The sequence below is a fragment of the Oryctolagus cuniculus genome, chromosome 7, assembly GCF_964237555.1.
Source record: "Oryctolagus cuniculus chromosome 7, mOryCun1.1, whole genome shotgun sequence".
Taxonomy (NCBI): Eukaryota; Metazoa; Chordata; class Mammalia; order Lagomorpha; family Leporidae; genus Oryctolagus; species Oryctolagus cuniculus.
The window spans coordinates 11655141-11676607 of NC_091438.1; the positions used below are offsets into that span (position 1 = coordinate 11655141).

At 41.0% G+C, this 21467-nt stretch overlaps 1 protein-coding gene and 1 pseudogene across 8 annotated transcripts in view; one reads left to right on the plus strand and one right to left on the minus strand.

Annotated features, from left to right (window-relative positions):
• Nucleotides 1–21164, plus strand: part of LMBR1 (limb development membrane protein 1) — a 163619-nt gene extending 142455 nt beyond the window's left edge. For 7 of the 8 annotated variants that reach the window (XR_011390276.1, XR_011390275.1, XM_002715020.5 and 4 more), the window contains 2 exons: nucleotides 15174–15335; nucleotides 19199–21164. Coding sequence is in view for 6 of the 8 variants with exons in the window: in XM_002715020.5 (XP_002715066.1) it covers nucleotides 15174–15335; nucleotides 19199–19284 (248 nt within the window). In the remaining 2 variants the exon portion in view is untranslated. The remainder of the gene's footprint in view (nucleotides 1–15173; nucleotides 15336–19198) is intronic. The other variant, XM_051858275.2, reaches the window with a different exon arrangement.
• LOC108177569 (ribose-phosphate pyrophosphokinase 1 pseudogene) lies at nucleotides 12113–15011 on the minus strand (annotated as a pseudogene).
• Nucleotides 21165–21467: the final 303 nt, after the last annotated feature.

A 21467-nucleotide genomic window follows, 5' to 3' on the forward strand; every position in this document is an offset into this window, starting at 1 on the left:
GAAATTGCTGGTAATGAGCTCCTTTCGTTTTAGCTCTCATTGGCCTCCGTTGTTTACCCAGGGCTCAGAGTCATCCGGGATGTGCACCGTGCCATGGAAATATAAGCTGTTGTTATTTTCCTATACTTAGGACGTCATATACTACTAGAAACTGAAATTGAACTATAAATGTAAAAGGGACCACTTTTGTGCTGACTAATCCAAACCTGCGTACTTAATGGTTTTATTTCTTTTGTGCTTGCTTTATAGAACTTCTTGTTGTTTTGAAATCTGTTCATGGTGTGCTAATCTTGAAAATGCCAAAATCTGCACTTTAGTTTCCAGATTTGAAGCTAAATGTTATCATTAGTATATAGTTTATCAAATCATTTCAGTGATGATACAGCCCACCCTTTCCTTTCAATATATAAGAAACTCATTGACTGCACCCTGTTAAAGATTGATTGATGATCATTAATATATTCTGGTTTTATAGGAGATTATATGCTGAGTAAAGTTTTACAAAAAGAAGACAAATTAATGTAAAAACTTACTTTTGAAGACCAACAAATTAAATTCCTGAGTAGTTTGCCATAGAGATAAATAAAAAGAAAAAAAAGAAAGATGGAACAATTAAAATGCAGCTAACAAATGCCTGGCCCCAGCTGTCCAAACAGGATTAATGGAGTGCATTAGGGTACAGTGAGTCATGTGGTGCTTTGCAAAATATCAACACGCATTGCACTACATGTTATGCCCAGTGGCACTGAATAGATGAAAAGAAATAAATACGTTAAACAGATTCATAGAGGCTTTTCACAGTATTAAAAAAGCAAATTTCTAGGCTAAAAGATAAAGCTTTATTTTAGTATTATGGGAAATGCAAACCAGAGAGTTACTTTGTAATTCCTCTATTAACCCTTTAGAATTGAGCCTTTGATTTTAAGAAGGTAAAATATAGAGAATTGTCATGAATATTACCCTAGTGTGTAGCAGGATTTTGATTTACTAGCTGAAAAGCTTGTAAGACTAGAATAGAGGATGTATTTAACAGGCAGATTCCAAGCTGCGACATTTTACACTCCTCCTCCTCACCTCTCACGAGGAAAGCCTGACCCTAGTGTGGTCCCATTCGCTCCTGTGAGCTCAGCCTGCAGCGTCCCATCACGTACAGTTCAACAGGAAATGCAGGAACAACAAAAATCACAATATACCTGCATGTGTGCAGTGTTTCTCTTACTTTAACAAGTTTTTAATGGAGACAATAATTGTAAGTTGAAGATATGTTGAGTCTGTAAAATAATTAATTTGGTGATAATTTGGCCTCAATAATGAAACTGTTCTGAAGCTCTTTTTCTTTCTAAAAATTTGCCAACTGCTATGGTTGATGTATTATGGGAATTATAAATCATAGCTTTAGGTTGAATTGCATCATGTGATATGACACAATTATTAGTGAATTTGTTTTAAGTAACTTGTTACATTTGTGGGAAATTTTATAACAGTTGAAAAAATCACCATTAAATAAATTTCATAAGCATATCACTTGTTACAAAGAATTATGTTTTAAAGAACATTTTAACCAATATAATTTAAATGATAGTTCTGTTGTCTGTAGGAAACACAGAGAATCTGTACTTAAAAATTTTTATTGGAACACTTTAAATGACCTTTAAAAATAAGGCCATGCCAGTACTCTGGGATATTGTTTTGCTGCCTATTTAGACTTCAATTTTGAAGAATTCAAATTTTTAGGGGGATTTGATGTCCAGTTTTTAGCAAATTATTACTTAGTTTAATAGATTCTTGCGGTGATTAGAGGGGACAGTTTCAAGCAAGGTAAAAATAGAAAGAGATTTAATTATCTCTAAGTGTCCAAACTTATTTATATTTCTGATGTTGGATTGAACTGTGGAAGGAGAGATTTTGTTTGATTGCGAAGATATTACCCTTAATCCAGAAAACAGCTGAGAGCTTGGCTTTTTTGTATGTTATTCTTTATCTGAATCTTTAACCAAAGAGGGAAATTACTCTCAAATGCAAAGAATAGTCTTTGGCATACTTTTCTAAACTCTATTTTGAAATTATTTTTAGTTATTTGTTTGTCATGGAAGTTCTTTCTAAAACTTAATAGTTACGTAAGTCCCAAACGCAGGTTCAAAAAAAAAAATGTACTCATGATAATAAAAAAAGTACTAACTCTTTGAAAGCAGCTTGAACTTATTTTCAGTGTTTCCACGTATTTCTCGTTTGGGTCCTATAAAGTCTGTCATCTTGCAGGAGATAAAGTGGATTATTCTCTTTTGTTCCTTGATGAAGGGACCTTGTTTAAAAACCAGTCTTTTTAGAGAAGTCTTTATTTGGGGGTTTGTAAATATACTACTAATCTTTACCCTGGGCTTTCCCTCTCCAATTTATCTTGTGAAATGGAAATAAATGATGCTTTCACAGATGCTCATATCGTATACTCTTAATTATGAAATTGAAGTGAAAGTAGCTTCAAATGCTATGTTGAAAATGCCTAAAGATTGTATATGACTTATTATATTCAGATAGATTACAGGAGATAATAAATGAGTAGTACTAATTAACTTTTGGTTGGTTATTACTGTTCTTATATCTGAACAATAAATTTATATTTGAATGCATGGATTTCAAAATTTTTGCACCAAAATGAGCTTATCTTTTTAATTCCATTTTTCCATGAAATTTTTGAAGTACTCATTTATATCCAGTTAGGATTTTAAGACTAAAGAATTCTCAAAAGTATTCTATGTCAAATTATAAAACAGTTAAGAGAGTAAGTAATGGTAACTCTCTAAAATCTCATTTTCCAGTATCAACTTGTCATATTTTCCTGATGTTGCACTTATTTCAGAGCGCATAATCTTGAGAAAATGTCATGTTGGTCATGTATATATAAATTTAGCCATCTGTTGATATGCAAATAGTTTAAATTTAACTTGTTAAAAATAAGTTTTATATGAAAATAATTTCAGTTAGGATCATTTAGCTGGAACAATCTTAAGAAGTACTTTGTAAAACATTACAGTTAAAATGTTAAAATTAAAAAGTTGTAATTAGAGTACGGGTCTAGTTTGTGTAAGGAAAAAAAAAAAACCTCTAACCTTGCCAGGTACTCTAATAGTATACATGTACAGTCAGCTGAGAGATGAACAGATTTACTCATTTGTAGGAAATTTGATTTTTAATTTTTATATGGATAAAAACGTGAATAAATTGTCCTTTCAAGAATATTAAAAATTAGAGATAAGCCTAAAACTGCTTTTTAATCCTCGTCCCCTCTTCAGAGTTTCCAGAAACCACTTTGGTTTATAACTTTTCAATCTTTTTCTTTGTGTGTGTATGTGTGTGCATGCGCACACAAATGCATGTATACTCTAGGAAAATGTAAAACTTTCCTAATTCTTTTGTTGGCACTCTTGTTTCCCCCTGTTGACTCTTCATGTGCTGGCCAGTGGAATTTAGAAGAAGAAAAGATTTGGGAATAATTTCTTCTATTAGAACTCAAGTTATCTGAAAATGGATTTTAGAACAAAATACTTTATTATCTTTTCCTGTGTATCACCAGAGACCTAATTGTCTAATGCTGTGGATTCTGTTTTTTTTTTTTTTTACCTTAACTGCTTTGTGACATTTGCAATTTGTAATCTCCCTTCCCCCACCCCCTGTAAATGTCTTCTTTTTCCTATTTGGTTTCCCTTTTTTCTTTCTGCTCCTCCTCTCAGCAGTCCTTAGCTATCTCTTTACTGTACCTCCACACCCCATCGACTGATTTTTCTCCACCCTTACCTAAGAATAGACAAATCTAGTTCTGTTCTACATACAGGTGTCCCACCGCCATCCTATACTAAGCATCTCTGAAAGAACCTATTTTCATCTCTCTCTCCCCTGGTTCCCCCTTTCTCTCACCTGTTTCTCTTGTCTTTGGGGGGCTTCCATTCAGCAGGCCAAAGCAGAAACTTGAATTATGTTGGATGCTCCTACCTCTATCCCCACTTTGTGGCGCCCATACGACAGGGCATCTTGTTCATCTTTCTCACATTTTCCTTTGAACGAGGGAAAATATCAGACTATATAGCATCTAAAGCAGAAAGCTGGGAATGCGATTTCGTTTTAATAATTCATTGTGAGAAGAGGTTCACAGTGAGTGAAGTGGGTCCATTTCTTTGTGGAAGGTAGAATAAGAAGGTATGAAGCCAAAACAAAACGAAGTATTTAATTTTCCAACTCAGAAAACAGATGGAGAGCTGTGGAGACTGATCTCTGAAGAGTTTCCTTTGCTCTTTTTGGAAGAGCTGCTACATTGACTTGTTTCAAAATTACCACCTTGGGGCCAGCGCTGTGGTGCAGTGGGTTAAAACCCTGGCCTGAAGCGCCAGTATCCCATATGGACGCTGGTTCTTGTCCCGGCTGCTCCTCTTCTGATCCAGCTCTCTGCTTGGCCTGGGATAGCAGTAGAAGATGGCCCAAGTCCTTGGCCTTTTGCACCCACGGGGGAGACCTGGAAGAAGCTCCTGACTCCTGGCTTCAGATTGGCGCAGCTCTGGCCGTTGCGGCCAGTTGGGGAATGAACCAGCGGATGGAAGACCCCTCTCTCTCGCTCTCTCTGCCTCTCCTTTCTCTGTGTAACTCTCTGACTTTCAAGTAGATAAAATCTTAAAAAAAAAAATTATCACCTTTTCTTTCTTCAATTCTAATTCTCACTGGAGTTTAGTTTGTGTTCAGATCCATATACTGTAGCTCATCTTGATTACTAAACTAGATTACCTTCAGAATGCAACAAAATGAATTTTAATTTTACCTTTTAAATAAACAGCTTTTTGTTTTGTATGTTTGTATGCATTTATTTGAAAGGCAGAGTGACAGAGAAAGAGGGAGGGAGGGATGGGGAGAAGAGAAGTTTTATTTTCATATTTGTTTGTCTCAAGGTATTTTTAAAATTCCTTTTTTTAAAAAATATTTACTTACTTATTTGAAAGTCAGAGTTACAAAGACATAGAGGCAGAGAGAAAGAGAGAGAGAGAGAAGGAGAGAGAGGGAGAGAGGTCTTCCATCTGCTGGTTCACTCCCCAGATGGCCGCAGCAGTCAGAGCTGAGCCAATCGAAGCCGGGAACCGGGAACTTCTTTTGTGTCTCCCATGCGGGTACAGAGGCCTAAGGACTTGGCCGTCTTCTAACTGTTTTCTCAGGCCATAGCGGAGAGCTGTGTTAGAAGCAGAAGAGCTGGGACTCAAACTGGCGCCCATATGGGATACCGGCACTATAGGTGGCTGCTGTACCTGCTAAGCTATGGGGCCAGCCCCTAAAATTCCTTTTGATTTCATTTTAAAAGCTATTTATTTATTTGGAAGGAAAAGTGACCGGGAGAGGCAGAGATCTTCCATCTGCTTGTTTACTCCCTAAATGCTTGTAGTAGCCAGCACAAGGCCAGTCAGAAGCCAGGAGCCAGGTACTCTGAATCCCATATGGGTGGCAGGAACCCAAGTCCTTGGGCCATTATCCTGACTTCTAGGCACGTTAGTAGGAAGCTGTATTGGAAGCTCAGAGTAGCTGGGACTCGAATCAGGCATTCTGATATGGGGTGTGTGCATACCAAGCTATGGCCCAACCTGCTGTACTGCAACACCTGCCCCAGATTTAATTTTTTATTCAGTTGTGTTTAAGAATGTATTATTTAATTTCTACATTTTGGTAATTTTCCTATTTTTTTTTCTGTCATTGATTTCTAGTTTCATTCCCCTGTTGTCTGAAGTAATACTTGGTATGATTTCAGTCTTGATTTGTTAAAAGTTGTTTTGTGACGTGATGCATGATCTAACCTGTCGGCTGTTGCATGTGCACTTGACAAGATGAGAAGAGCATGCCTGAATATTCTGCTGCTCTTGGCTGGAAAGCTCTGTATGTGTCCGTTAGGGCTGCTTGTTCCATACTGTTGTTCAAGTCAAGCTCTTTCCTTTCCACTTTCTGCTTGGATAGTCTATCCAGTATTGAAAGAAGAGTATTGAAGTCTCTGAGTGTTGTTGTATTGCTGTCAGTTTCTCTCTAAGATCTGTCAGTGTTTGTTTTATGTATTTAGGTACTCTCCAGGCACACGTGTACACGCATACATTCACACACACACACACACACGCACACACACACAGCCTTTGCATCATCTTCCTGTGGATTGGACCCTTTTATCATTAAATAATGGCCTTCTTTGTCTCTTTTTGACTTTTTTTCTGAAAGATTGATTTATTTAGTTGAAAGACAAAGATACATAGAAAGAGGGAGAGAGAGAGAGTGAATCTATCATCCTCTGGTTCATTCCCCAAATGGCTGCAAAGGTCAGAGCTAGGCCAGTCTGAAGCCAGGAGCCAGAAGTTTTTTCTGGGTCTCCCACATGGGTGCAGGGGCCCAAGCACTTGGGCCATCTTCCACTGCTTTTCCAAGCCATTAGCATGGATTTGGATCGGAAGTGGAACCGTTGGGACTCAAACCAGCCCATATGAAATGCTGGCACTGCAGGTGGAGGTTTAATCTTCTATGCCACAGCGCTGTCTCAACTTTCTTTTCTTTTTCTTTTCTTTTTTTTTTTTTTTTTATTTGACAGGTAGAGTTGTAGACAGTGAGAGAGAGAGACAGAGAGCAAGGTCTTCCTTCCATTGGTTCACTTCCCTAATGGCTGCTACGGCCGACACTGCGCCAATCTGAAGCCAGGAGCTGGGTGCTTCCTCCTGGTCTCCCATGTGGGTACAGGGACCCAAGCACTTGGTCCATCCTCTGCTGCCCTCCCGGGCCACAGCAGAGAGCTGGACTGGAAGAGGAGCAACCAAGACTAGTACCTGGCACCCCGACCGCAGGTGGAAGATTAGCCAAGTGAGCCACGGCGCCAGCCCCAACTTTTTTTTCAAAGTTGAAGTCAATGTGTCTGACTTCAAAAGTTCATGGAAAATGGAATTAAAAGGGAAGTTTATTTTAGTGCAAAAAGATTTTAAATTCTTGCATAGTTTTTCTCATACTATGTGTTTTCGTGAACTTTTTGAAGACACCTTGGCATAGGTGGATTTCACACATATTTTGAATCAAAATGAACTTAGCATTTTCCATGAACTGTTTGAAGTACTTTTATAAAAATACAGCTATCTTATCTCTCTGTTGGTTACCATTAGCATGTAATATCTTTCTCCATCCCATCACTTTGAGCCTATGTGTAAGGTTATATACAAAGTGAGTCTCTGGTAGATAAAATTTTGCTTGGTCTTTTTTTTTTGTGTGTGTGTGTGTGTGTATGTGTTTTATTCTGTTTGTTGTTTTTCTTCAGTTCCTCTGTGCCTTTTGATAGTAGAATTCGATCCATTTACATTTAAAATAATTATTGATAGGTAAGGAGTTATTATCACCGTTTTGTTGTTTTCTGTTTTGCAATTCTTTTATTTCTGTCTCTTTCTCTTCCTCTTCTCTTATGTTACATGATTTTTTTTTATAGCTTTTAAAAGATTTACTTATTTATTTGAAAGGCAGAGTTATAGAGTGAGAGGGAGCGATACAGAGAGGAAGGGAGCGAGAGATAGAAGAAAGACAGAGGGCTAGTGAGGAAGAGGGGAATCTACCATATCCTGGTTCACTCCCCAAATGGCCACAATGCCAAGACTGGGCCAGGCCAAAGCCAGGAGCCTGGAACTCAATCTAGATCTCCCACATGGGTAAAGGGGACCATGTATTTCCGCCATCTTCCACTGCTGTCTCAGACACATTAGCAGAGAGCTGGATCAGAAGTAGAACTACTGAGACATGAACCAGCACCCATGTGAGATGCTGGTGTGACAGTTGGTAGCTTTACCAGCTATGCCACAAAGCTGGCCCCCACTTATTTCTTTTAATCTGACTGTTGTCTTTCTGTTCTCCTTCTGAGACCCCTCTAGTGGCATAATTGGTTTGTTTGGCTTTCTGTACTCTACATTTTTCCCTCCAGCAACCAGATAATTTCAGGTGGCCTGTCTTGATTCAAGGTCTTGGATTCTTTCTTCTGCTGAATCAGATCTACTGCTTAAGGTCTCTGGTGAATTTTTTACATCAGTTGTTATATTCTTCAGCTCTAGAGTTTTTCTTGTCTTTTGTTTGTTCTCTATCTCTTTGTTGAACTTCTCATTTTGTTCTTTTTCTGATTTTGTTAAGCTATGTATGTTTCAGTTTGCAGAGCTTCTTTAGAAAGTTTATTTTGAATTGTCAGGGAATATGTGGATCTCCATTTTTTTCCTTTTTCTTTTTTTACTGGAAGTTTATTCTTTTGATATTATTATGTTTCTATGGGTTTTCATGTTCTTACATCCTTGTGTTGGCATCTGTACATATGAAGAAACAGCCATCTCTTCCAGACTTCATGGTCTGTCTTCAGTCCATGTTTTTGCCGATCCTGCAGGGGTGAGGAACATCCAGTCCGTTGGCCATATAAGACCCATGAAATCATTTGGTTTGGCCCAGCCAAGGCAACCCACAGGTGAGGGTTGAAATTCAATACATCTTCAGCAGTCTGATTTTTAGGTTGATAATTTTGTGTGGTCCACAGATGGTGTTAGATATCCAAATGGCCCTTGGCAAAAAGAAAGGTTCTGTGGGGCCATCAAAGAAGGAGGTACCTTTTCTCTGAAGGGAGGAGAGAACTTCCACTTTGACTATGACCCTGTGTGAATAAGATCGAAGTCGGCGAACTCAAAAGGCTTCCATAGCCTTGGCAACTCATGACTAGAGCCTAGGGAGATTACTGACGCCATAAACAAGAGTGTCAAATTGTTAAGTCAACAACAGGAGTCACTGTGTACTTACTTCTCATGTGGGATCTGTCTTTAATGTGTTGTCCAATGTGAAGTAATGCTATAACTAGTACTGAAACAGTATTTTACACTTTGTGTTTCTGTGTGGGTGCAAACTGATGAAATCTTTACTTAATATATACTAAATCGATCTTCTGTATATAAAGATAATTGAAAATGAATCTTGATGTGAATGGAATGGGAGAGGGAGCGGGAGATGGGAGGGGTGTGAGTGGGAGGGAAGTTATGGGGGGGAAGCCATTGTAATAAACTGTACTTTGGAAATTTATATTTACTAAATAAAAGCTAAAAAACAAACAAACAAACAAGAAAGGTTCTGAACCCGTGACCTGAGGGAATGAAAGGCACTGGCTGCGGGTGCATATGGGGATGCATTGTTGTACCAGGCCCAGTGGCATGTGGAGTGCCAGCTGTGGGAGCCTGCCGGAGCTGTGGATCTGAGGGGTGGAGTTAACGGGATGGTGGCCCAGGCAGCTGTGTACCTCAGTGGTGAAATCCTTGGTGGGTCTGTTGTAACTACAAGGCCTGTTGGGATCCTCAGGGTGTCTTTGGGTCCTGCACCAAGCATCCCTGAGTATGTACGACCTGGGGCCAGCTGCAGGTAGATGTACAGTAGCATTAGAGACCAGATTTTTTGGTGGAGGCTGGCCATCAGCAAGCATACAGCATTCAGAACTGGGACTGGTGGTCAGAGCCAGGGCTATCTGTAGGCATACATGTCGGCCATACTAGATATTAGGGAGGAGCACCTGTGGCGTTGATGACTGAAGCAAGTTTTGTTAGTGAGTTGGGACGGGCATCGGTGGCTTAGGCAGCTAGGACCCTTGTTGACAAAAACTACTGGGAACTGCAGTGACTCTAATGGCTGTTAGTTTCCCTTTCAGAAAAAAAAATGCCTATTGGGATCTTCGGAGTAGGCTGCTAGTGACAGTGGGGGCACCTGCCCCTCAGCTGAGACTGATAGCCTCTTACCTTCTTCTTTTGTTTCTGGTCATCTTCGGACATCTCAGCTGTGTTGATTTCCCAGGGAGCTAGGCGGGGTGAACTTAGAGGGGTCCTGGGGCACTGCCCTGCCCGGCTGGGGAAGCCGGCCACTCAGCCTGTTCTCTTCTCTGTGTGAGCTGAGGAGAGCTCTCTCAGTGCCCAGCTGTACCAGCCTGGAGGATGGTGCAGTGCAGCAGAGTGAAAGGTGTTCCTCTGACTTTTCTGTTGCTGTTCCTGGACTCTCTCTGCCACTTTTCTCACCTTAACTGGACTCCCAGATTCTCCTTGAGCGAGTTTCCCTCCCAGAATTCCATCTGGTCGTGGTTTCTGTGTGGACAGGTGGACCTGGGGCTTCCTACTCCATTGTTCTGCTGATGTCACTGTTAGCACAGACTTTATTTCTGCATATGTTACAAGCTCTTCAGTATGTTACCTTTGTTCTGCCTTAAACAATGATCTTTTAAGATGTTTTTAAAAGTTTAGTCTTTTATGCTTAACCACATAGTGATCGTGTCTGTTGCTCCTCCTTTTTTGTGTAGTTCCAGAGTTCTTCATACATGTGTCCTTCTGCCTGGAGAACTTTCTCTGATGTTCTTCTAATGTAGAACGCACAGTGACAGATTCATGTAGCTTTTTGTATTTGTGAAATGTCTGTATTTTGCCTTGCTTTTGAAAGTCAATTTTTCTTGGTAAGAAATTTAGATTTTTTTCTTCAGCGCATTAAAAATATTGTTCTGTCTTTTCATGTACGTAATTTTTGTTGAGAAATTTGTAATATTTTTGTTCTATGTGATTTTTTTCTGTTGGTATCTTTTACTTTTTTCTTTTAAGCAATTGATTATTATGTGCTTTAGTTTTCTTAAGAAATTCTGTTATGTGAGTTTATCATGCTTCTTTCATCTGCAGGTATATAGTTTTCATCAAATTTGGAAGATTTTTAGCCATTATTTCTTCAAATAATTTTCTTTCCCACCTTTTATCTGTCAGGAACTCTAATCACAAACAAATCAGCCACTTGAAATTAATTCAAAGTTCACTGATGCTCTGTTTACCATTTTTAGCTTTTATTTGGTTATATTTCCTGTTTCTATTGCTTTGTTTTTTTCTCTGCCATTAATCCCATCTGGTATACTTTTCATATCCTAAATTGTGAAGTTCCTTTTTAGAAGGTTACTTTCAGACAATTTTATGTCTTTCATTTGTCTGCCTAGCACAAAAGAAATGTAGTTATAATCGCTGTCTTAAGGTTCTTGCTACTTGGTTCTATTACCTGTGTAATTTCTGGGTTGGTTGTTCCCCCCTAAGCATATACACTGGTCAGTTTTCTGCTGGGTTCCTGTTCTGTGCAGCTCTCTGGCCTCTCTTCATCTGTCTACCTACCTACGTATCTGTGAATACCCAAAAAATCTTACCATTCATGTATTCTTTCCAATAAATAGTGGACCTGAAGCACATGTCCATTGAATAGAATGCCTCTTTATTTTTATTTTTTTTTTTCCACATACACTGATACTTTATTAAACTCATCAGCAAGAGACCATAATCATATCAATCTTCTAATAGGTATCTCAGGTCATTTGACAGGCCAAATAGATACAAGGAAGGAAAATGAAAATTAAATACTTAAATCAGCCTGAAGGAGCTACAATACCACCTAAACCCACCACCACAGTGGTAGTAGGCTGAGAAAGAGTCAGCCATGGCAAATCATCTACTGTGAATGTGAGCATCACAAAGCAGGAAGCAGTTTTTCTTCCCAGAAGACATGATGAAATGATCACCTGGCCCAACAGCACATTCGGCCAGGAAAAAGGAAAAGAGAGCTGAAGGGAAGGCACAGCCAAAGGGACAGATACAAAGAACTGAGGCTACGAGGTCAGGTGTGCTGGTGATGGGTCAGGCCTCTTCCTCCCGAGAAGCATGTGCAGTACTGGGCTGTCCGCCCCACACACAGCCCACCCTCAGCTTCCGGTCCCACCTACATACAGCTGCTCAGGCTCAACTGCCCACTCAGTCCTTACAGGCTCCGCAGATCCTGCACTGGGTTTGGGGTTGCCTACTCTTGCAGTTTAGCATAGACCTTGTCACACAGGGGTTGGCTTTGTCGCTAGTTGTTCTTGAACAGCAGCGACAAGAAGCTTGAAACATTCACATGGGAAGTAGTGTGAGCTTCCCCAGTCACAGGCAGACACCCCTGCACAACACCTTCAAACTTCTGATATCTAGCAGCACCTGAGCTATGCTTCAAAGTTGCGAGGCTCACGACAACTACCTGATATGGGGTGTAGACAACTACACTGGAGTGGGCTGAGTCCTCTGCTCAATGTGTCTTCAAATACCAAGGGCAAAACAAGGGGTGGGGTTCATTTTATTTTGAAAAAGCTTCAGAAATTCTGCTATCATAAAAGGACATGGCTGAGCCAACAGGAGACTCCATTATGAGTTCTGATGGTTTCTGCGTGGATCCTGGAGACGTGGGTCACCTGTATTTTGGAGCAATGCTTCATCTCCTTCTCTTGAGGCGTGGTATTGGTGCTTCAGAGCACGCATTGTTTATGTGAGAAATGGCTGGACCAGAAAAGATTGCATGAGATTAAGATAGCAAAAACTGGGCTGGCGCTGTGGCGCAGCAGGTAAAGCCGCCTCCTGCAGTGCCGGCATCCCATATGGGTGCCAGTTTGAGACCCAGCTGCTCCTCTTCCGATCCAGTCTGCTGTGGCCTGGGAAAGCAGTAGAAGATGGCCCAGGTCCTTGGGCCCCTGCACCCACGTGGGAGATCTGGAAAAAGCTCCTGGCTCCTGGCTTCGGATCAGTGCAGCTCCAGCTGTTGTGACCAATTGAGGAGTGAACAGGTGGATGGAAGACCTCTCTCTCTGACTCTCTCTGCCTCTCCTTCTCTCTGTGTATAACTTTGACTTTCAAATAAAATAATAAATCTTAAAAAATAAAGCAGACACTCTGGTGGCTCCAGCTGAGAGAAGTTTGTCAGCTGCATGGCAGATGGCACCACAGGTGTCGGGCGTGTCATCTGCAAGGATGGCCATGTGACCCTTCCCATGTCCTAGTGCTGCGTGGTCCACTTCATTGGTCCTCTTCCACTCTTTGTGAATCAAGGCGAAGTCTACATGGAGGTCACTCTCTCAGCTCCACCAGCATCAGGCACGACCGTCGTGCAGTTCCTCCACTCGGCATGTTCTCCTTGAGCCACATCAGGACACTTGGATCCGCATTCAGATTGTCCACTGGGATTTCAGAAAAGCCCCGAATGTGAGAAGCATGCAGATTGGTGGTGATGAGGTCATCAGGCCATGTTTGCAACAAGCTCGGCTGGGATGGGAGCCCAGCTCTTGTCCTCTTTATCTTGCCGAGCATAAGGGAAGCCTGGGATGACTGCCCTCACCTGACTGACTGAAGCTGTCTCTCAGGCATTGGTCAGGATCTGAAGTTCCATTAGATTGTTGTTGATTTCACCACCGCCACTGAACAGTGTGGGCATTGCCTCACACACTTCCACCATTCCCACACGGGTCTCCTGGTTGCTGAATTTCTTAGCAAGCAGCCTTGCCGACCTCCAGTCCAGGCGGGCAGTGGTTTTCTGGAATGAGTCCTGCTAAGAGCTGTTGCTGAAGATGTTGATGTTCAGCGTGTTGACCGACAACCGTAGGTGCTCTTCCCTCGGCCATCTGTGCTGCTATGGAGACCGGAACTGACCTCCGCCCAGAGACTCAATGCTGAGCGCTTCCCTTTGCTTCTCTGCCAGCTGTAAACGCCTCTTTAAATGACTTCTTAGGGGCCCGTGCGGTGGCACAGGGGGTTCAGCCTGTCGTTCTGGCATCATGTGTGGGTGCCAGTGTGAGTCCTGGCTGCTCTACTTCCAATCCAGCTCCCTGCCAGTGTGCCTGGGAAAGCAGCAGCGATTGGCCCTAGTCCCTGGGCCCCGCACCCACGTGCGAGAGCCAGAAGCAGCTCCTGGCTCCTGGCTTTGGCCTGGCTTAGCCCCAGTTGTTGCAGCCATTTGGGGAGTGAACCAGTGGATGGAAGATCTCCCATTCTGTCTCTCCTCTCTCTGTAACTCTGCCTTTCAAATAAATAAGTAAATCTTAAAAAAATACTTTTTAAATTAAAAAAACTTTTAAAAGTGTATTTAGGTAAATTTAAGTAACTTAAATGCATATGTGTTATAATTCCACTGTATTTCCAGCTCTGCCCTTTTACTCTACAAGCCTGTAGCATTAAATTCAGATTAACAACGTTTGGAAGGAAATGATGCTCTTTATTTGTTCATTAATATAATAAATATTAAGTCTGTGTAATATTGAGGTGTTTCTGTGGGTATTGGAATTAGAGGAGTGAAAAAGGCAAAGTCCTTGTTCTTGCAGAATGTAAATTCTAGTGGGAAAAACAGATAGTAGATCAACCAAAAAGGGCAATGAAAAGGTTTCAGGTAATGTACGCTATGAAGAAATGAGTAAGGTGGAGGCCTGGGAGGTCCAGCGGTTTTCTGTAGAGGAATCAGAGTTCTCTATTGGGGGACGTGGCGTGCAAGCAAGGGCCTGAATGAAGGGAGAGGCAGGCATTTTCCCAGCGAGGTGGCAGTAGGGTGGTGGAGGATTTACTCGGGTGTCTTTCTCTATCAGTCGCAGCCATCCTATTTCAGTTAAGCCTGTAGTCATCCATCCTCCCATATGAGCAGCACAAAATGGCATGGTTTTTTCTTAAAAAAATGTGGAAACTTCAGGTGTTTTTGTTTTGCTTTTAATTTATTTGAGAGGCAGAGAGAGAGAGAGAGAGAGATCTCCCAGGTACTTGTTCATACCCCAAATACCCTCAGTGAGCCCCTGAAGCTCAGAACCTAGAACTCAATACAGGAGTCCCACATTATGGCAGGAACCCAATCACTTGGGCCATCCCTGCTGTCCCTCGAGTCTTCCAGCCCCAACCGCCACCCTGGTCTGAGATCTGCATTATCAGGAGACTGGAGTCCGGAGCTGGAGCCCGGAATCAGACCTCATCATTCAAATGTGGAACACATTTGACCTCACCTCTAGGCCAAATGCCCACCGCAATAGGATTCTTTTTTTTTTAATGTAAGCTGCATTCCAGGTGGGTGACCAGGGGCGTTCATTCTTGCCTCATTGCTCATACCTTCAAGTGACTAGCATGCATGTGAAAAGGTTTCGATTGGTTTGAGGTTATTCCAGCAGGAAACATTTACGTGTTTTGAGCCAGGATTCATTGATCAGAGCATTCTACAAAACAGCAATGAGAGAGCACATGGAATTTGATCTGACTTGTACTTTATTTTGTAAAAAAAAAAAATGCATTATTATCTTACCTGATTTTATTAAGGGCTATTTTATTTATTTTTAACAGGAATCACTAGATTTGATCTACTTGGAGACTTTGGAAGGTTTAACTGGCTGGGAAATTTCTACATTGTATTATCCTACAATTTACTTTTTGCTATTGTAACAACATTATGTCTGGTCAGAAAATTCACCTCGGCTGTGCGAGAAGAGCTTTTCAAGGCCCTAGGTAATCCTGAGGTTTATGGGTATTTTTCTCTCTTTTGGCTAACTAACAGTTTTGACATTTGAGTTCATTATTAAGTCTTCATCCACGGCATTTTCCAAATGTGTACAACTTCAGACATCAATACTTGATCACTACATATTGATTACTTCCTTCACCTCACCTTCTTTATCTATAAAACACTGTTATCTTCCTTTTAGGATTGTTGTGAATATTAACTGAAATACTTCATGTAATGGCCTTAGCATAGTGACTGGTGTGTTGTAAGAACTCAATAGACCTTAGGTCTTTTACTGTGAAGATGATGATGATACTGGGATGATGGTGGTGGTGGTGGTGGTGGTGGTGGTGGTAATGAGGATGACCTTGTGTGGAAGCCTTGTTTCTTTGGTAAGGATAGCTTTTGCTATTTTTTTAGTTAAAGCTTTTCTTGAAACTTGGATCTTACAATCATCAGGTTGACCCTTAATTCTCTTTAGTAAGTCAAATAATTCAGGATAAAATATTAGCATTCTTGGTGTTGAGGGAGGAGATTCGTTAGGAATTTCATGAGTCACATGCAATGACAGTATTAACATAATCATTGTTAGGTTTAGCCAAAGGGTTCAAATATAAGTATTTTTCATGCTTATTTCCACATTAATGTTAGCATTATTTCAAGTTTTGTATTTTAACAGTATCAACTGTCTTTGACTTAGGGTATGTCATAGTAAAAGAAGGGAAAATCTTGACATTAGCTCATTTATCTGAGTGGTGTCATTTGTTTTTTTTTTTTAAAGATTTATTTATTATTTATTTGAAATTCAGAGTTACACACAGAGAAAAGGAGAGAGAGAGAGAGAGAGGGGGGGGGGTAGGTAGGTCTTCCATCCACTGGTTCACTCCCCAATTGGCCACAATGGCCGGAGCTGCACTGATCTGAAGCCAGGAGCCAGGAGCTTCTTCCGAGTCTCCCACATGGGTGCAGAGACCTAAGGACTTGGGCCGTCTTCTGCTGCTTTCCCAGGCCATAGCAGAGAGCTGGATCGGAAGAGGAGCAGCTGGGTCTCAAACCGGCACCCGTATGGGATGCCAGCACTGCAGGCAGCAACTTTACCTGCTATGCCACAGCGCAGGTCCCCATTTGAATGTTTTATATTCCATGTTCCATTGTGGTTTTTACCCACTGCAAAAGACAACCATATTGTGCACTTTATTATGATCCAGATTTCAGATAATTTAAATGTATGAGTGGCCATAAAACTTTTCACACACCAAGCCTTTCCAACCTTGATGTTTGAAAGGATAACCTTTGGGAAGAAAAAAGACTCCAGCTTAACTATCCTATTTTAGTTGTTTCCTTAAGATTTCTTTTATTTATTCATTTATTTGAGAGTCAGTTGCAGAAAGAAATGGAGGGGGGGAGGAAAGAGAGAGAGAGAGAGAGAGAGAGAGAGAGAGAGAGAGAGAAATCTTCCATCTGCTGGTTTACTTCCCAAATGGCCACAATGACCAGGGCTGGGCCAAGCCGAAGCCAGGAGCCAGGAGCTTCTTCCGGTCTCCCACATGGGTACAGGGGCCCCAGGACTTTGGCCCTCTTCTATCGCGTTCCCAGGCCATAGCAGAGAGCTGGATGGGAAGTGGAGCAGCCAGGACTTGAATTGGGATGCAGTGTCATAGGCAGCATCAACAAGATTAGGCCATAATCTGAGATTAGCTGCCACTTTCCATTCACCAAATGTGATGGTTGCAAATGAGTTGTGCTGCGTTAGGTGTTTGGGTTGGTTGTTCTGGATGTCGTTTTGCTTAGGGAAGCTTTATTAAATTAGTAAAATGTAACTTAGCCTCATGTAAAAGATCTTTATGTCATGTTAGTTCTTTGACCATAAGAGGCAGAGGAATTATTGAGACTGGTGTAAAACTGTCAGATAGGTTCTTCATTATTCTTTGGGATGTTCTTCAGAACATCATTTTATACAAAGAAAAAGATCTTCATTAAGAGTAGTGATGTTTGAATGACCTGAGAGTTCACGTATAATTTCACTGGGAGTCTTAATTATAAAACTGAACGATCTCCTTCCTTCCTCTTCCTCTTCGTTTTGTGTAGACTTTTCCCCCTTTGCTACTCTGTCCATTGATGCTAATCGTATCTGTCTCACAGAACACTGGGCATGCAGTGAGCCCTCAGAATCTCGCTGTGAAGCTGCTGGTAATGAAGTGACTTTCCTGGTGTTGTCTGCAGAGGACAGACATGGACAGTTTCAGAACACGCACCCTACGCTGCTCCGTATTTTAGAAGTGAACTCAGTCTACCCTTAAAGGATCCAGACCAGTTAACGCGTACCTCACAGATGCACTCTTTGCTCAATCTCTTTTCTTTCTTCTTCTTTATTTTTTAAAAAGATTTATTGTATTTATTTAAAAGAGAGAGGGAGAAACAGGAAGAGACCTTCCATCACCTGGTTCATTCCCCAGATGGCAGCAATAGCCTGGGCTGGGTGGTCCACATGAGTGGCAGGAGGCCATGTACGTGGGCCGTCTGCTGCTGCTTTTCCAGGTACATTGGCAGGGGATTGGGTTGGAAGCCAGGCAGCCAGGACTTGAACCAGGGCTCCAGTATGGGATGCCAGCTGCTCCAACATGGGATGCTGCCTCTGCAGGCGGGGGCTCAACCTGCTGTGCCATAAGGCTAGCCCTCAGTCTCTTTTCTACCAGCCTTATTTCAACATACTTCTCCACTTCTAACAGTCCTGTCCTCATCAGAGGTCTGGTTGTTCCTACTAGAACCAATTTTTTTTGGGTTATTGTTCGATTGATTTTTTTTTCCCTTCCCACCAAGATGTCATAGAGAGGTTCAATTTTTACTTTTTCTTTTATTAAAATATGCAGATGATAGAAATTTTAAAATTTGGAGTGTTATTGTTGGTTTGAGACTGATAGAAACCTGTTGTAGCGGGTACATTACCACCTGGAATTTTAGGGGAAGGTGATTTTTTCCAAGTAAGTTGTTGAGAGGTGAAGAAGGCTGCCTTGAAGTCTTTCCTGTGAATGTACTCCTTACTGTTTCCTTGTGTGTCATTTTTATTAAAGTGCTTGAACTTTAGTACCACATAAATACTTAAATTTTCTTCTCTTTTCTTCCTGTGAGGTACAGTGTTGTTCTAGATACCAGTGATATTATCTAAATTATTGCTATATGATGCAGAGGGAAATTACTGTAACTTAAAAAGATAAAGTGAATTTTTTATTCTGTAAAATGTCTGTGAATAATGAAATATTATTTATGTTCCGTTTGTTCATTTTGCCATGTCTTTGTTTTTTTTTTTTTTGTAATTTTTCCACTGTTTTTCTTTTTAGTTACATGTTTAATATTTGGCCTTTCCCTGTTTTCATACATGGACATATGTATATATGTATTCTAAAACAAAAATAGGTACATAGCTGTGGCAGATTGGGTACCATGGGGCGCACACTTAGAGATGGGGCTAAGCTTGCCAGAAAGATGCGTATCAGAGGAGGAGGGGGAAGGGAAGGGGAAGAGACCGGAGAGAGAGAGATCGGTGCCTCGCGGGAGCCCGACGCCGCACTGGCCCCGGGGGCTGTGTGACTGCGGGTGATCTTCAGGAGGGGTCAGGCCTTTGTTACCAGCCAGGGGAGGAAGGCCTGGGAGGGTCACGATTGCTTGCCTGGCAAACGTCTTCAGCTTCGGCCGCTCTCAAAGGAGCGAGAAGACATCGTTCACTCCTGAAGGGGATCTGGCCGCACAGCACAGTGGCCGCTGCAGGACCACACACTCCCCTTAGTAAATCTCTCTTGGACCACCCCAGCCCTTTGCCTAAGCACTGGGCACTGCGTCATTTCTCACCATTTTCTTAATTTTTCTGCAGGACTTCATAAGCTTCACTTATCAAATACTTCAAGGGATTCGGAAGCAACCAAGCCTTCTGCGAATGGGCATCAGAAAGCACTGTGAGACCTGCAGCTGCCCCGCTCTGGAGAGCTCCGGCTCAGACGTTCCTGCCGTCACAGAAGTGCTTTCCTGCTGACCCGGTTCAGGGCAGGGCCTGGGCCTCTCAGTGTCGTGATTTTTCCTAATCTGCTAAGAACTTGGTCATTGCTGTTCTTGTTTTAAATTTAGCTTTTGGACAGACCCTGTAATTCAGCTAACCACTGGTTCTTTGTAGCGATGTGCAGAACAGCACATTCTGTAGATACCTTTACTCACATCAGGAAATGTGAATTTTTTCACCTGATACGCAGATGTTCCAGAAGCCAAATTTTGAGGCTTTCTATACTTGATCTTAGCCAAAAGGATGAGATACTGTTTGAGGCTTTTAAAGGGTCATTTAAATCCCACTATATATTTTATTCAGAATGTAGCAACCTACCGGCAAGACATCCTTGGTACTAAGTGAAAGTTATCCAGAGAAATGCAGTTTCGTATGCACTAAACTGCTTTAGATGTCATTGCAATGGGTGCATTGTAACTGAAATGGTTACAAATTATATTTTTTATTTCCTTAAACACAAAAACAAAAGTGTTGTTTCTGTTACAGAATGATATTCGTCAGACTTTGAGCCAAGGGAAAGATACTGAATTCTTTTACAACCTGAGCCTTGGGAGAAAGCCACAGGAATATCTTCTATTGTACAGTAAAATAAGCTATGGTAGAAAGTATTGTGTAATCATAGTTGAGTGACCGTTTCTGTGTATATAATTCAATATTACCTCTCATAGCATAGTTGCCAGTGTTGAATACACTGTAACTTAGGTTTTTGCCTTATAGGCTATATGTACTCTCAGTTTTTTAAAGCATTTTTTTCAAAGATCACTTCCCGTGCTTCTCTGATGCTTATGAAAAATATAAATGCTGAGTGGTAGAAACCCCATCTTTCCTCCATTTGAAACCTTTGGTTACTTTTATATATGCCAATTTCATTCCCCAACTTATAAAAGTTACTGCTTTAACACCACGACTCACAGCGTCAGCCGTCATGATGTAAGGATAGTTTTGCATTGTAACATGATCAGATATTCACTTATTAAGTTGTAAATAATTGTTGGGATGATTTCCCAACTTTAAGTCCACTGAATAAACACTATGAACTTAAATTCTGTGTTACCATCCTGTAGGATAGAGTACCAAAAATTATGCATGCAAAAATATAAGATGGACCTATTTGAACACATAATTATGCCATCTATATAAATATATATGTTCACATGCACTATGTGTATGACAATAGATTGTCTGTGTTCAGACAAAAAGTAAAACAACTTTTTTCTCAAATTGTTGGAGTTAAAGGTTTTTGGGGGAGAAATTTTTGAAAAACAGTTACGTTTATTTGACTTCAAACATTTCCACTTAGAACCAAAATAAGAAAATTTCATCTGTATAGTTATAAGCTCCATTAGTATACTTCTCCTTTATATCTTTGCATTACCTTCTGAGTTTCCTATCTTTTCTAAAATGCAGCTTAGTTTTAAAATAAAAGTGTGTTCATGTTGGGATTCTAAGCAGCTCTTATTATAACAACCAGTGGAATAGTGGCGGCTTTCTCAGCCTAAGACCTACATACCTAGGAAATCCATAAAAGTCAGCTGCTCTCTAATTTCATTGTTAAGTATACCTTTTTAAGAATTAATTGCAAGCTTTGATTTTTACTGAAACTTGAAATCCATGCTTTGAGCAGACCAAGTCAAGAGAAGAACAGAAAGAAACTCAGGAGTATACTGATCTCACTTAACTTACACTAGTTTTGAGACACATCCAAAGAAACAGTACTTAGGTATTTGTGAGATGTCTGAAAATTTTGTTAGTAAAATATTAAACTCTTCAATGTGTGTATCAACTTTCTGTTCCTTTGAAATTTTCTTTCCGTCTGAAGACTTAAGTCAGGTTTTGATCAGTAAGCTCAGTAAACTGAATTCTAGATTTTACAGAACATTCACTGGATACGTCTTTATTGGTGTTGAAACAGAGAACAAGCATTGTGTGGAAGGACAGTTTTGAACCTTTGATCTCAGATGCCTCCTTTAAAAAACGCAAATTGTTGCCCGCTCCGTCTGCTGCATAATCAAACCGCCCTGAGGCTTTATTTTTGACCCACACATGACTCTTCCGTCGAATGATTTACTCCAAAAGCAGGTGCCTC